This window comes from Manduca sexta, chromosome 25 (genome assembly GCF_014839805.1).
Source record: "Manduca sexta isolate Smith_Timp_Sample1 chromosome 25, JHU_Msex_v1.0, whole genome shotgun sequence".
Lineage (NCBI taxonomy): Eukaryota > Metazoa > Arthropoda > Insecta > Lepidoptera > Sphingidae > Manduca > Manduca sexta.
In genome coordinates, this window is record NC_051139.1 from 230,586 (window position 1) to 247,472 (window position 16,887).

Sequence of the window (16,887 nt, forward strand, 5' to 3'; positions counted from 1 at the left end):
AAGTATTCGGCTGCGCGGGCAGGCTGGCAGAAGAGAAGATATGTCACGCGGCGACTATTCTATTATTATTCTCTCTGGCTGGACGTTGTCAAAAAGAATGTCTAAAATTGTATTCTTTAATTATTTTGCTAATATAATGTTTACTGTATAAAGAGCGTTTTACACTATTCTTCATATTGTATAAAATTACTATAGTGATTTTATACAATGTAAGTATAAATTTCCAATGCAAATTCCACAGATTATATTGGTTAAGCCATTCATACACTTGCATCTCAAATTAGTGTAGGTAAGTACATATTTCTAGTATCATTTGGAACATCAAAACACCAATGTATGCACATAGACGATATAATTGTCCTTCAAACTTTAGAAATAAAACTAAACAAAATAAAAGCGAAAAGTAACATTCTTATAACATAACATATCGATCTAAGATGTTGAATAACACATTCCTTATTCTTTGTTACTAACAGCTGGATGACATTATATATGTATTCATTTGTGTTCAATCTCAGCCATCTGTTCTTTGTGGCGTCGGATGGCATCCTCATGGCGCTTGATCGCGTCCTGGTGGAAAGCGATTTCCTTGCTCAGGTGACCTTTGAGGTTGGATAGCTGCTCCTTTTGCTGTTAACATGAAAAGACATTATGAAAATAATTTCATTAATTGTTGTCTTAATGCAGTGTTCATTTACTTGGTATTCGGAAAATTAGGTGATAAAAATTTATAACAAAAATGTTGAACTTTTTATTTTGCTGAAAAATATGGTATTACATATAAAATTTTAATAAGTACATCTATTACGAAGTGACTTCCCTGTACCTACTAGTAAGTGATAGGGTATGCAGATGGCATCCTGATAATATTATGATACATTATCCCTTGCCATTTGACATGCTCGCCTATTGGAAAACCAGATATGCACAGGCTGATCCTGGAATGTGACATGTAGGCAGGCTTCTATAACAAATTCTATGCCTTATGTGTAGTAGTCACTACTCCCTATCCAGAGGGATAGAAATATCCTTTCTATCATAGCAAAATAATGAACAAGAAATTGCAAGCTTAATTCCTGCAATGATAAAAAATAATACAGTCAACAATGAACATAGAGCAATACCTTCTTGTAGAAGTACTCATCTTCCCTGGCAGCCTCCATCTTTCCGAAGGTACCGCCAGCTTCGCGGATGGCACCACCGCCACCACCTCCCTTACCAGCACCAGAGCCAGGCTCACCAGAGTACATTCTGAAAATATGAATTAATTTTTATTAAGGTCAATTTAATACTTTAAGCTGACAATCTGACCACACATTGAGATAAAACTTTTCTATTGTTGTTGATGAACAGCTGCCAAGGCTGTAACCACTGGCATGATAAAAAAAAATTATAATGATATCTTTGGTAAATTTCCATGTGTTAGGAATCACTTTTTGGGTGTTATCGAGTCATTAACCATTAGTTGGTAAGATACCTACACATTTCAATATGAACTGGAACAATTTAGATATAATTACAGGCAATACACAGAGCTTATTCTAAATTTGGCATTGTCGCCTAATGGTATTGTGATATGACTACACAAAGTTGAACTCAAAGTCAGGTGAACTGATATTAGTTTTTATTAATTAGTGACCAATTTTGGAATATAGAATTTATGGACTATACAGCAATATGCTTCATGTCTATCACATTATGCAATAGTATATAGATGACATAAAAAATGTGTGAGTGCATATGTGTATGTATAGTCCTAAACAAAAAACAACTTAAAGAACAAACAGTCTCGTGACTGACAGATGACAAGCGGCTTTTGCCAGTAGCTTCATCTTCCTGAAGCATGAAGTTTAGCATATTAGTTATTAAAGTAACATCAAGGACTATGTATTATGATAATTTGTTCTCCAGTGGTTAAAATCACTAAACTATGTGTAGCTATGATCATGGCCATGTAGATTTCTAAAATGTAATATATGAACAGAAATATAATATCAAAATGTCGTATGTACAGAACAATCTGAGATAAAATGAGGGTCTTTCTCAAAGATATTTTTCCCAGAGAATGATACAAAATAAAGAAAATGATGAAATTTATGTACAGTAAAAACAATGCAAGGTGGTATAAAAATATTTATGAAGCATGCTATCTGATAAGATAAGGCAAAGAAAATTGCAAAATAACTTCTTCTAATCAGTTTCTGCATGTTAGGATAGACACAGATTAAAATAGACCATGGAGAGAATATCATAATCAGTAGGTACCTACTGTAATATAATATATTTTTTACCTTTATATACAATTGAAATTGAAAGTGTAACTACAAGAAAACTCGACAGTCAAAACACATGACACATCACACAAAAGACAGCAAAATGCGTCTTTGTAATGAGTAAACATTATACATAGAGATGTTTAATACGTATAAAGTCAATATACTTTTTTTAGACTTTGCATCATCTACGTATTAGCCAACAGTAAGGAAATAAGTATAATACAGTTTCTGTGAAGTGGGGAGTTTACCAAAATCCTTGTTTTCTAATTCTACATAATAGTGGCATCTAATTTATATTTTTAACAGTTTCTTTTATTATAAAAATGAAAAATAAAAAAATGTGGTCCCGGACAGATTGCGTAACCCAAAAAGCCGGTGTAAACTACTTACCTTACATTGACAAGAGCGCGTACAAAAGAGATCCTAGACCTTGGAATAATATTCATGATTTTATTATACAAATGAAACCCTATGAATGAAATATAAAAAATGATAAAATGCCGATAGTTAAATTATTTTTATCAAAATGTCATTTGACCACAAAGTACGAACCAACGACAATGTCTTGTTCTTTTTAGCTTTTTTCGTTCAAAAACAAATCGGCATTTAAACTGTTAGTTTAGTTTCTTGTCATACCGAGATAGTACCTATAAGCTAACTTATAAAAAAATGGATCTTTAATTGTCGCAAAATTTTTGTTATATGCAATTCATATAGCCTTTTATAATATAAAAAAAATTCAAACGCTTACGCCATCTCTTGTTTTTTAATCCACAACATGTGTTTTAATCTTTGCTCAGCAATTATTTTGTTTAATTCAGCAGTCTCTCTCATTGCTTTTATTATTTGACGCTCTTCTTTCATTGCTTCTACTTTTAATTGCTTCTCTATTTCCGTATACCTAAAATATGCATAAATGTTATCTTTTGTGGTGTGACCAAATGTATCTTCGTATATCGGCAAGATGGCGCTATTATGTATAACTGTTTTAATAGGTTAGTAATTTTATTGTTCCCATAATATAATATACTTACTTTACAAAATCTTGCATTTCTTTGTTAATACAAGTATTATTTGTGTCACAGGAAGGTTCAGTCATGACTGATGCATTTCTTTTTTGAAAACTTTTTTCTGCAATTTCAAATGCGTTGTTTCCGAAACTTTGGTCAGAATTCGAAGTCGAAGTAGATGTATAATTTAAATTTAAGTTAGCTTGATTTTGTTGGATTTCGGATCCTACTGATAATGTCGCGTTGTTAGCACTACTGCAGCTAGGTTGATCCATTTCCCTAAAAATTTAATATAATTAGCCATCGAACGTCTAAAAGGTATTAATTTAATAATTCGATATATACTTTAAAGGTGATGAATAAACGTGTCATCTAAGTATTTAACTCTATTATTAAAAGACAATTACACCCAAAAGATCGTAATTTTATGTAGATAATATATTGAGGTAACTACTCAACTTACTCATCAATGCATTCAGTTTTAATTTCAACGTTAGCTGTCATGGTAACTTCGTTGGTATTCTGATTTTCCACTTTTGGTACTCCATCCTTCATCATTTCTAAGATATTACACACTTGGAGAGATTGTCGCGAGTATTTCTGTAGCATTTGCCCATTCACGGATATTTCCTCACGTGCTATGCGTTTCATGTTCTGCCACTGGGTCTTTACTTTTTTTATAGAGCTACCGTGAAACTTCGAGCCAAATTTAGTGGCCAACTCATGCAATATCTCGTTCCAAGCTACGTCCTTTTCTTCAGAATAGTTGGGCCCGTTGTTATTCTTGGTAACCACGACGTCTTTACGAGTCTTTATTAAATCCAAAAGATATTGTTTTTCTTCAAGCGACCAGTTTGGAGTTCTCAATCTGCGGTTGGTAGACACTTTTCCCATATCTCGCGTACCGTGTTGCGGACCGTGGTTAATCTTGTGCAATGTTTTATTGCAAACAATGCACTCGACGTCCAATATTATTGGTTTCCACATTTATAAAACAAATGAACCGCGAAAATCCAAAGCCGTAAATGACATTTTAACAGACAGCGCTAAACTCATCGCGTGTTTAAAACTTTTCGAATTAGGTTTTTATTAATTGATCTAATTTTGCGGCCTACTTGATTTTACACTAACTGTGTAATAAATGTTTTAATTATATTTCGTCATTTCGAATCAAGGAGTGTTAGCTAAATATTGGCAGTAATGTTTGGCGAAAATAATATGGTTCTCAGACCCTTTAAGTGTTTTTGGGGATATGTATATTTCATAGGTATTACTTTTTACAGTTAAATACTGAGCTATATTTTTTTTATATTACACCTATACGTTTATTTTAAAATATTAATATACCTAGTGTCTAGTGGCTATGACACTTAGTAACAAATATAATCATTAATTCTATTAAGAGAAGTAAAAAATAAAAAAAAATGTTGTTAAATAATTTTATTACCTCTTAAGCCTCACAAGACATCCTAATTTTTTAAATTTAGTATCTAAATCGTGACAAAAAGGAATTTAATCTGTTTGATTTTTAGGACTGAGGGAACTGCAGAAAAAGTCTATACTACTATTTTAAACCAAACAGCTGTTTTGTTTGGTTAATTGCGTTAACCACTAAATTTATTTCTTCGATTCCGAAAACCATTGCATTGAAAGGTCCACAGGTATCTCTATATGCCTTAGGTTGTTTACCGCGCAAACGGATTTATAAGCAGGCAGAGTCGCGAGCGGAAGATAGTAAATAGATAAGATTATAAAACTGACACCACGTATCGTACGATTTAAATTTCCATTTATTATAACTCGTTTTGCCTGTTTTTGTACATGTCACAGTAGGCGAGGTATTTTAATTTTAAATATTTTTTATCTTCTTTACTGCGATAAATTTTTATGGAACGAATATTCGAAATCAGCTATAAGATTTGCTATAAGGTGTCACGTTTAATTTAGAATCTGATTTAATATTATTGAACCGGTGGTGTAGGCATGTTTAACTTCTTCGGAGGAGACCATGCCTGACAGTGGTCGATCTAAGGAGGCTGATAGGAAGACAATTCATCATCGGATAAGGTACGTATGAGATTAGGAGTGTGACAAATTCAAAACTTGCCTGTCGGAAAAGTAATGGCCTCTACGGAGCCAGTGGTTATGTGAGGAAGTTCATTCCTGATTTTGCATCCTTTTCCTTAACCTTAACTCACGCAAGTCCTTGGGCAGGAGCAAAAAATATGCTTTGTTGGTGCAAAAAATATGCTAGGGTGGTGGTAACCTATAAAAAGGTTGTCAGCTAAGGCACCGCACAGTGCTTACCCTAAGGCCGCCGCCCCTTCCATCTTGCGACTCTAGTGTAAACGTTAGCGCTGCTAGTTATTCTCGTGCTGCCGAAGATGATAGTAGTCTTTGAAGACTAAATATTTTTTTGCTTTCTGTATAATTTATTTTTGGTAAGTAAAAATAATTCCTTAGTCAATTACCGTCGCGTCAAATATATCTAGGATTTAATTGATTTTCAAAGTAGTTCTAATATCTGAGGATTAATAAGCTATCATTTCAGCAACACATTTTCCTCTCTTAAAGTTCACAAATTCCTTTTTAAATACGAACCAGTCCAACGGATAAAAGGAGTTTCACATATAAGGTAAAAATTAATTTACTTCGTAATCAAGTTTGAGAAGTTACTAATTTTACAAATATTGTCATAGATATTATCTTATAATTTTAATTTAATATGCAAAGGCCATGATCGCAATTGTATAAGCTGTACAAATGCAATCCAAACACGTTTGTTGTTGAAATATGTATTGTGGTAGGTTATGGTATAATCTAAAATATTAAAATTCAAGGCTGTTCGCATTAGTCAATACCATAGCCTATCAATTATTAGTTGAGTATGTTGCTTGTCCGCCAAAAATCTTTCAAATTATTTATAATTATTTTTATGTTTACGCGAATGTTAGACATTGACATAAAACTATTTTACAGATCTTATCGCGGTATTTTATATTATAACTAGTCGACCCGACAGACGATGTCCTGTCAACTATGAATTTGCAGCGCTCATTCTGTCAATCGCTGAAATTAACTTTTCTTAAATTTTCTAATGTTCCCCTCAACTTCCTTAATTTTTTCTTTCATAAGATCCTTCTCTTGACGATAACAAACACAACAACAAAAAATAGTGAAATCGGTCCAGCCGTTCACGCTTGACGGCGTGACCAAAGGAAATAGGGATTCATTTTTATATATATAGATTTTCTTCCGACGCGACGTTTCGAAGACTTTGCAGCGTTCATGGTCGCATACGAATAAATATAATGGTAAAAAGGTCCACTTTTAACGGTCTCGATATAGTTTTATAAAACGTTTGAATATCTTCACAATGTAAAATAATACGGAAATTCCACTTAAATGTTGCAGTTTTCTCATACAATAACATATCAATATGCATTATTATATGTTTTGCTGAGATAAGAATGCACGTGTTACAATATTGTTTGCATAATCGCAGAACTAACATTTTAATAATGAAAATACCTGATAAACTGAAAGGTCATTCTAAAAATGGTTCCTGCACCAGACAATTTTACGACATACGGATTTAATACGGAACCTTTTTATGTATAGACGGTTATAGTGTTATTCTTTGTAAATTTTGCTTCAGTCTACGCTGTTCTGTTAACCGCCATCTGTGTGTAAACATACGCTTACAGTGGAAGGATCTAAATATAGAACCCGATTCTTGTTGGTTTTTCTTTATGTAGAATCTAATTATCAATAGAACAATTTGCAGACCGCAATCATGCATTAGTACCTTTACGTATATTGTGTTTTGCCTTTCGGAAAATTTCACCTTTCTCCACTGTACGCTTATACTATTATATTGTGGTAGCAATAAGTGGCGTGTAACGTCTTTATAAAGTCTTTGCACTAATCACCTCTGGGTAGGTATCAACGCTGTCTCTATTTCTATCGCCATGCAGCAATACATGTCCTGTTGTGTTCCGGTTTGGAGGACATTCTAGCCAGCGTAATTACTGGGCTTTGTAAAAAAAAATGTTACGTCTCCGGGTACCGATCGCAGTGGAGTGTCACGCAGTACTACTTCAAGTCTTACCTCTCAGGATGACGAGCGTAGTGGAGTAGGTATCACGCAGTACTTTATAATTCAAATTCTGTATGGCGTTGCTACGGTTTACGGCGCGCCGCTGCGGTTCTATAGTTTACCATCAGGCGAACAGCATGTTCGCCTCGTTTTTCAACTGTAATAAAAAAATAATTGCTGTCTTTGCCAAATAATAACAAGGATTTAAAAAGCCAAATCATTTATCAGGGTGATAATGGTCATAAGTTAAGCGTTTTTACCCTTTAAAGGAATACAATACAATTTCCAACATGTGTGTAAGATATCTAACTTAAATATTGTTACTGATAGCTACGTTTATTTTATACTTCTTACTTACTACCACCTGTATGATATTTTTATAACGCAACTAATGGTACTTTAGTCAAACCTAGAAAAAAGAATGTGTATATATCTTAACGTTCGATTTAACGGTTAAGGAAAACATTGACACAAAACCTTCATACTTGCGAAATTTCTATCAGAATTTGGAAGGTATGTAGCCCGCACTAGGTTATCGCGATGGAGGCCTAAACCCTCACAGCAGTAGAGGAAGCCCATAATCAGCGGTGAGTAGTATGCATGTATGATATTATTACGTATTTTAGTTTTTTTCGTAAGGTATTAATATTATTTTCTAACTGATTTACGATATAAGTAACAGACATGTGTTAGCTTAATTGCATAGATATATACGCAAGTTTGTAAATGAACGGATTATATAATATGCCAGCAATATACACATTAAAAAATAATCGACGTTTAACAGACTTGCATACATTATTTTATAATTAATTATGACGAATAACAGTTTTACATACATACATAACATCACGCATTTATCCCCGAAGAGGTATGCAGAGGCGCAACTAGGGCACCCACTTTTCGCCAAGTATGTTCCGTCCCATGATGTGATAGGGGGCGAGCCTATCGCCATATCGGGCACAAATTCCAGACTCCGGGCTGATACTGAGCAGAAAAAACCCAAATAGCACTTTGCCCGACCCGGGATTCGAACCCAGGACCTCAGAGCGCTATTGTACCGGGCATGCAATACAACTACGCCACCGAGGCAGTCCACAATAACAGTTTTATATGCATCTAAAATGCTAATCAATAATAAGGAAATAGATATCATTTATATCTAGGTACCTCACTAACTTTTGCTCGCGATTCTGGCAGAAATAGAGTCGGTTTTCGATTTTGTTTTATACGTGCACGGCAAAATGACCTCACTGCCCGCGATGGTAAGTGCAGTGGCGGGTTGATAAAAAGTATGTAGTCTAATGAACTCAAGGATAATGTAGCTAATTTATAGTATACTTGGTATTGCTCGCGACTTCGCCTGCATGAAAAACCTTTCCCGTTACAAAAGTCCCTAAATCACTGTAGCGATCCTTAGCACCGTCTTCCTAAAAATATATTTAAAATTAAAGGATATAAAGTCGCCTATATGTTAATCCAGAACATGATCTATCCACGTGCTAAAGTTTATCCAAACCGGACCAGTGATTATTGCGTTTACCTCTAACAAAAATCCAAAGGTTGCCAAAAACTCTAGCATTCACAATATTAGTAAGATACATTTTATCCAGTGTAAATGTTGTTAGACAGCCATAGAAGTTGTTGCCGGACCAGCGAATCCAGGATCTAAACGTTTTTCCACTCTTTTGAATATAAGTTACACGTTGCAAGCGACAACTGGAAAGTCATTACGTCTGAGTGTATACAGCAAATAGACTTAGGAAGGTGACCCTTATTGTTATCTTATCATAAACTAACTAAGTTTAAACTCGAATGTGTTTCGTCAACAGATTGCGCAGGTGACGGCACTGGGAGTGAGAACAGCCCACCTAGACATTAATACTGTGCAGAGAATCTTTATTGGAAAATATTGTATTTTTTTTATCCTAAAGTTTGTGTTTACTGGTGGTAACTCTAATATGTGAGAGTCCGCCTGAGTAGGTACCACCACAATGTCTATTTACGCCATCAAACAGAAGTGTAGATTCACTGTTGTGTTCCGGTTTGAAAAACATTGTAGCCAGAGTAACTATTGGACATAATAAGACTTAGCATCCCATGTCTCAAGATTCCGAGCGCAATGGAATACCAAACAATACTTTGTAATTGAAGGTGTTGGATGGCGTTTCTACTGTTTATGGACGGTTGTATCGCTTAACATCAGCCGCGCGGCAAGCTAGTCTCGTCATTCAAAGCAAAAGAAAAAATACTATATATTTTTCGTTACATGAAGCGAGCGTACAATCTTCACAGTGCATAAACGTATGCCAGGTTGATAGTTGTTAGAATCAAGAATCGTGCCGCATCATTTTGTATGAACCTTAATTTTTATCACAAAATAGCTATACGTCTAGGTTTAAACATTTCACTTAATTTTCTTGCACTGTGGTAATATTGACCTTTGTCGTTACTATCATGTAATCACCACAAGAGAAGCTTATTGGGTCGCCGACCTTCTGTCACAAATCATAATATATTGCGCAACGATTTAAATTATTGCAATAACATTTAGCATAGGTTTATGACAGATTTAAAAATAGATTATACAAGAGATGATGCATTTTTTATAGTTATTAGAATTTTGTTGACTATAGCGGACGGCGGAAAGCAGTTAAATTCTTACATCAATACGAAGCTCATGCCTTTAAAATCTGTACGCTGTTATTTAATCTAGGAATTGATATTAAAAGGTAAAATTCAGTCGTAGTAATTGAAAGATGTTGTAGGGTAAAATAAAAATCTAGCTGATCATATACTATAGAGTTAAAGGTCTGATCGCTAGCAATATTAGTGACTCAATGTTTCAAATATCTTTAGGGTACGGATTGTCAAAGTGAATTATCGCTTTATTTTAACTCTGCACTTCGTAATGCGCAATTCGCTTTAATTTATCTCTGAATTCTTGGCACAATGCATGTATAAGTTACTGAAGATACAAGGATGCTATCCTTTCCCATGGGACAGACGAAGATCAAACTGTTTAAGCCCCTTCAAAAAGGTCATGCCTAACAGTAGGACAGCAAGCGTGATTAATACCTTAATCAATTGCATAATTAATTCCACTAATTAATTAAATGGAGCGAATCAAATAAATCTTATATCACGGAAAGGAACACTTTATAAACTAATCTCAGAATGATTTATAACATATTTTATACACATGCATCCTAAAGGCTAAGGAACTGTTTATGCGGCTTTATTGTGGAGAATATTTGTTAATAATAGGATTAGGCAATATGCGTTTTGTAAAACGCGTCTGTCAGTTTGTGGAAGTCACTCGCTTACGCCGCACGCCGATCCGTCCGGTACATAGTGATTCTAGTTTAGTGTACTAAGTGTACGTGTTGTGATTTTTTAGGTTGGTAAGTTTATTTTTTTTATTTTTAATAAAAGTTTTGCAGAAAAAAAAAACAATTTAAAAATTTGTAATTTTTTAAAATTTTAGTGCTCTATTAGATCTTGTAGATAATATTTTTAATGTGGTTGGTTTGGAGACAATCTATACGTATAATAAATAAACCTTAGTTAAAAATAAAATGCACATAATAAAGTGCAATATACTTTTGCACGTGTGACATTGTTCTACGAACTTCTACAGACATGGTTGTAAATTGTTTTTATTTATGATCTTTCCTTAGGGTTCCGTAGTTGTATCGAAAACCGTTTTGGAATGGTTTTTGTTTGACATTATGGGAGATTTTTCTTTGCTTTTTGGTCACTTTCCGAAAAAGACATCAGATTAGCTACGATCGCTTGTTCGTCAGTCGTAACGATGGTTCGCAGGTTCAAAATCTTTTTTGAAATACGTTAAAAATTCCCACAATTAAAATTTACCCCAATTTAATCTAAATTAACGATAAGTTATTCTTGTTATTTAGAATATTTAAGTTGCTACAATCTTTAAGCTTATTTAGAAACCTTACAAGTAGATAATGACATACTTGAATCACTTAAAAACCAATTCCTACAAAAACCTGCATTTACTCTTCCATGAGGAATAATTGTATTTTATCCCGAATCCCACAAAAAAATACCAGCCGAGCATGTTTTTACAAATTATAGAAATAATTTCGCATAGTCTTTACATCGAGACGTATTCTGTAAACGTTTGAGAAAAAAATACTCTTCATTGAGAAACGACTTGAAGACCTCTTGTATCTAAATCAATTATTATTTAACTATATCAAAAGGGTAAAGTAATATTTATCGATTGCTCCATTGAGGTCCATTTCATTAAGGTAACAATTGAGAATCCGCCTTTTTGCGCTAGTGGAAGCGCATATGCTCGGTAGACTAGGAGGTACTAGCTTTTAAGTTTTTTTTTTATGCGCGCATGGAAAATTCACACCTCTGCACTCGATAGTAATTGGAGTGGGTCCAATAGAAGGTCGACAGACAAGAGATGATTACCCCGCGACAGTCGACACAGTTATGCCCGCCTGATGGAACCGGATACATACAGGCTGTAATGCGGTCGCTATCCGGGCAGATATAGAATATATCCTACCACCAACATAAATCAGATTCAATTTCAAGTCAGACATCATTTTGTGGCTTTGTATCACGATTTTCTGGCGTTTGGATCCTTAAGAGCGGAATGACGTCAAACAGCAGGATCGTAAAAATGTGTTTAAGTAATTTTTGCAACTTGCTTGGGAAAATTGCAAATTGAGCTAAGTTTACTTAGATCGCATAGCTGAGATGTTTCTTTATACTTGCTGATCGCAAACTATGTAGAATAAACTATGAAATATGTATAATTTTCTCAACTGTCCGAGCTAAGCTAAATAAGCTTTCATTAGTTCTTAGTCTGCAACTGGCGTATAAACAAATAAATAAGATAAAGAAATACCTAAATAAGAAGAAATGTAGAGCCACACTATGTTTAATGTATTTTCATTCATTACTCAGTACTCAAGAATCGGTACGACATTATTAGTGCTACTATTTCGCCAAAGCTAGCGAAGTAATATGCGTTTCGTTAAAGCATTTGGCAGCTTATAACACGGACATAGAGTTTATCATAGAGCCTATTCACTTACCATTAGGGCTACTTATACATGGCATCCATTTTTATTAAAAACGTTTTAATCAAGCGTTATTGGAGTATGTACTTAAATATTATGTATTTGTGTACAGATACATACGCCTTTCTGCCTAAAGATGTAAGAGACATATTCAGGCACCTACGGCCTACATAGGCAGATTTTATTTTCCTCTCTCATAAGATTTTATTTATCGGGACCATTTCCAACGGGATAGAGCACTTGTTGTTTCATTTAGACGTGCTGTTTTAAGTCTAAGCAAATTCCTACGTTCTCCCTCATTTAAGTGTTTTTTTTTATAAATATACCGAATATCCGGCATCACAAATCAACAGTAAATTACCATCTTTTGTATAAGTAGGATAATTTAAATAAATTACATTATAATGTCGATGATAAGCATTCAGATAAAAACGAGAAATGACAAATAATGCGTCTATTTTTAAAGAACTTTTTATAGGCTACGCCACGAAAATGGCGCGCCATCTAATTTTAAATGTTTTACACTGACCAGAAACCATGTTACACGAATTATCATATCACCAGCTGACTTGAAGTAAAGGAATAAGGATTAGACAAAAACAAGGGTGATTACAAACGACATTAAACTATATCGTTAGTTATAGACTCTGGTCTAAAATTTGGCGTCGGGGCTAAATTTTTGCTGCAAAAGTTATTACCAATTGGTAATAAGTCGCTGTCTGATTTGAAATGTCCGTAATCCGTATGACAAGATATCACAGCGTCCTTATACCTTAATACCAAAACAGTGTATTTACAGATAATATGCTTATATTCGCATTAAAAACGTGCATATGATATAAAAAAATATAAAGTATTTTACACATTGATGTTTTGGTATTTTTAACGGTAGATTGAGTGACCATGACATAAGCGCAAGATTTTTGTATGACAATTTTACAATCATTAAAGACGTGCAAATACCGTTCAAAGATAATAAGTAAATATATATAAATAGATTTGCTATTAGACTGAGACGGAGGGATCTACCAATTAAGTCACATTTCACATTGCTTGATTCAGTGTATACAAGGGTTTTGCGAGAAAGGGATGGTAGAAGCCCAACTAAATTTTTTAAACATTTTTGTAACTTTAGTTTCAATTTTAGTATTTATTAACAATAATAATTTTCTTATTATAATATTCACTTTTCCTTAAATATTTACAGTAAAATAACATTCAAACAATTAGGTAGTACAAATCGATATCAAATGATTTTCCCTATTACGCAATAATATAGCCACATTTCCATTAAAATTCCTACGCACTAGTCATTTGCATTAACTAACTATGCAATTAGACATATATTTTTTATATATTTTTTTTGTTACTCACAACTACGCTAAGTGCTAATTATAATTAATGCTTTTGTATACAGAAATTCGTCTGTAGGTATTGACGGGTTGTTTATTTTTGCTGTCGTATGCCGGTTTTAAAAGACAGAATCTATTATTGAGTATTATTATATTTCTTTTATAACGCTTTAGGATAGTGCAATTACTTAATATTAGCAATTCAAAGTTCGCGTTTTATTATCAGTCATGGCGGTTACATAAAACTAAATATAAACAAACAAGAAAATAAAATATTTATATGCAAAACACTTTCAGCAAATTGCAAAAATAAATTACGTGGATTGAGACCTGTTTCACAATGTTGAATTAATGTTACCCAACAGTAACGTATGAGAAAGTTAATGCATATTGTACTATTTTGTTTCGTATTTATTTCAGAACTTGAATTTTGAATTTGGTCGCCTTATACTTATATTCGACTATTAGCGTTAATTCAGACATTTTAAGACGTTTAAAATGTTTTTTTAAGAGTTTTTAAAATAACATACAGTAACGTATTTACTTAATAACTTAACCAAGAACGTCTGATTTTATGAATCATACTTGATAATAAATTGGACGAGTTTATATACTTACGTCCATTTGGTACCTAAATCTCCATTCACATTTCACGGTGCCGCAAACTATCGGACCGACGTTTTCGGTTAGTCACTCCAATTAACGTCAGCCCATTATGAAAAAAGAAATAATGACAAGTCAGCCTTGAATCAGGAATTTTTATTTCATTACAAAAAGATATAAGGCTATAAATTTTCTTTCGATTTTTTTTGGTTTTCAACATGGCTGTAGGGATATAATTTTCTTTATCTGTAATCAAACTTAGTTTAAAAATGTTTCTTTTTTCTATGGATTCGTTACCCGAATTTTAAATTATGGTATAAATATATACTTACATGTGACTTCCTCTTAAATAGATCTTCATAGCGAAAGTGACTCATAATTATGTACAAATACTTATAAAATTAAGGGGACAACGTTTATTTTCAATAAGTTCTTTGTTTAATTAAAAAGTAGCTCTCTAAACAATTTCATAATAAATCTTCTTTGAACACATTAAACTATAATGTACGAATTCAAATCATAAATATGGCCTTACTCCGTCCCGTTTCCACTGATTAACATCTTAAAAATGCATTAGTTTTTTCAAGAAAGAAAGTATTTTAAGATGTTTTTTTTGCCTTTTTCAAATCATAACCCGGTAACCAAAGCCTGGCCCAGTCGTTCAGTATATGTAACTCAACGAAAGTATTTTAGCAATTTTTTTTTGTTTTCGAGTCGAAACTCGGATACCAAACCCTGGCCCATTCGTTCAGTATATGTACCACTAATCCATTGATTCCGGTTCATTCAAGTATAAATATTTTCAAAGTGCAGCGCCGAGCTGGCGCCCCATGGCCGTAATACTACACGTGTGGTGGTAATATAACCTCGCGGGGAAAGCTGCCCGACCTTATTTGATACAATCCAATGACGCTATAACTTCCCTGTAACGTTAGATTTTATTGAATACAAATTACTGTAAACCCATAATTCTCTTGAAGGACAGTGGAAAAGGGATGTTCTAAATTCTATTGTAGTACGGTTTAGTTTAGGTTTTCCTTTGCTGACAAGCCTCCGTATTACTCTGGTCTTAACCCTGGGCATATTATATCAGAAAATTCAAGTGATAATTAAAATATCACATGTTATATCACGGAGCTCTCACAATTACGGACGATTCATGACAGATTTTTGAGGGGTCTTTAACTGGAAATAATAGTCAAATATTTACATAATTGAGGAAAGTAGAAAATTACTTAGGTACTTCCGTTCACAGCGACGAACTATAACATGACCAAAAAAAATAACCTAAAATAGAAAACTCAGCGTTCAAAAAACAAAACACACCTAGCGTCTTAATCCCCAAAAGGGTAGGCTAGGTATAATCAGGGTACCTACTTTTCCCTCAGCAGGATCAGTTGAATGATGTGATGAGGCGAGCCTATCGCCATATTGGCCACAAATTACAAAAATCCAGGTTGATTGTGAGCTGAAAGACCCAAATATCATTTCGCCTGACTTGGGCCTCAGAGATGTGGTCGTACCGCGCACGCTATAACTTCACCACCGTGGCAATCAAATCAGCCATAAAACAATAAATGTTTGATACCATAAACATATGCTCTGATTAATAACCTGCCGTCTCTGATGCAACATATATCATTAAAATTATTAGCGGCAACCGTGTGACAACTTATGACCACTGGCTATACCTGCTTCCGCACCAAATGTGTGAGATTTTTTATCGCGGTCACAATATTAAGCAATCAACTTTGATAGATTAGAAAGGGCTGTACTGTAAAGTTTGACAGTTCGTGTACAGGTATTTTATTACTTTTTGTAGAAATCAGTGACGAATAGTGCTGCTAGTCAATGATAGCGTTGTGCTGAGGTCTAATTACCATGTAGAAGACATTTCTGTTCAATAGGCTTAATGTAGGTGTTAAATGCCCCACGAAGGCTGGGCGGTAGTCATAAGGCACTTTCTCCGCGAAAACAAAAAACAGGTGTTAAATTCCCGAGCCAACCCGAGCTGGCTTCTTTGTTTACTTTGTACTCTCATCTGTTTTATGTCCAATATAAAGTGCCTAAAAAATAGTAGTATAAGCGACTTAATTGAAGAAATTATTATTATAAAATTTAAATATACATATTATAATATTCTCATGTACCTTGATTTATCATAAGTGCAACTATGTTCGCCTATGTGATGAATAAAGCATTTTATTTTTAATTTTACCATGATGGGCATCATAACACATCGTTTTTATGCCTAACATATCATATTATCCTTTTTCTGTGTTCAGTATATAACATGCAACATGGCAGACTAATGCTAAAGACCTAATTTAAAATTTATATCAAATATTCAGGTCTACTCTCTATCTCTTTTAGCTGTGATAAAGTCATAGATATGACCATCTATAACGCATATTTTGCGATTTCACAAGGGATTCAAAAAATTTGGTTGAAGCAAATGTTTTACGCCATAATTTACTA

General features: G+C 33.8%; 3 protein-coding genes across 5 annotated transcripts in view; 1 reads left to right on the forward strand and 2 right to left on the reverse strand.

Moving 5' to 3' along the window:
- Positions 1-335: 335 nt before the first annotated feature.
- LOC119190623 (ATPase inhibitor mai-2, mitochondrial-like) lies at positions 336-2,855 on the reverse strand. Its single transcript, XM_037442900.1, has 3 exons — positions 2,667-2,855; positions 1,125-1,251; positions 336-630 (listed from the first exon to the last, which is right to left on the reverse strand). Exons 1-3 carry the CDS (start codon positions 2,720-2,722, stop codon positions 499-501), a joined length of 315 nt encoding a protein of 104 aa, XP_037298797.1. The 5' UTR covers positions 2,723-2,855; the 3' UTR covers positions 336-498.
- Positions 2,856-3,008: 153 nt separating this feature from the next.
- LOC115453233 lies at positions 3,009-4,373 on the reverse strand. The gene is made up of 3 exons (XM_030181917.2): positions 3,750-4,373; positions 3,311-3,565; positions 3,009-3,177 (listed from the first exon to the last, which is right to left on the reverse strand). The coding sequence occupies exons 1-3, from the start codon at positions 4,271-4,273 to the stop codon at positions 3,024-3,026; spliced, it is 933 nt and encodes a 310-aa protein (XP_030037777.2). The 5' UTR covers positions 4,274-4,373; the 3' UTR covers positions 3,009-3,023.
- A 939-nt stretch (positions 4,374-5,312) lies between these two features.
- The window catches only part of LOC115453234 (protein scarlet), a 42,833-nt gene continuing 31,258 nt past the window's right edge, over positions 5,313-16,887 (forward strand). Inside the window, exon 1 of one of the 3 annotated variants that reach the window (XM_037442660.1) lies at positions 5,313-5,353. The gene's annotated coding sequence lies outside the window, so the exon portion shown is untranslated. Of the gene's footprint in view, positions 5,354-10,690; positions 10,790-16,887 lie in introns of those variants that run through there. The other 2 variants (XM_037442659.1, XM_037442658.1) reach the window with 2 other exon arrangements.

Coding starts and splice junctions, on each gene's coding strand:
- LOC119190623 (XM_037442900.1), bottom strand. CDS start 2,722: ATGAATATTATTCCAAGGTCTAGGATCTCTTTTGTACGCGCTCTTGTC. Junction 1,252..2,666: donor CGCGCTCTTGTCAATGTAAG/GTAAGTAGTTTA, acceptor TCATATTTTCAG/AATGTACTCTGGTGAGCCTG. Junction 631..1,124: donor ATGAGTACTTCTACAAGAAG/GTATTGCTCTAT, acceptor TCATGTTAACAG/CAAAAGGAGCAGCTATCCAA.
- LOC115453233 (XM_030181917.2), bottom strand. CDS start 4,273: ATGTGGAAACCAATAATATTGGACGTCGAGTGCATTGTTTGCAATAAA. Junction 3,566..3,749: donor AAAACTGAATGCATTGATGA/GTAAGTTGAGTA, acceptor TTAAATTTTTAG/GGAAATGGATCAACCTAGCT. Junction 3,178..3,310: donor GAAATGCAAGATTTTGTAAA/GTAAGTATATTA, acceptor TGCATATTTTAG/GTATACGGAAATAGAGAAGC.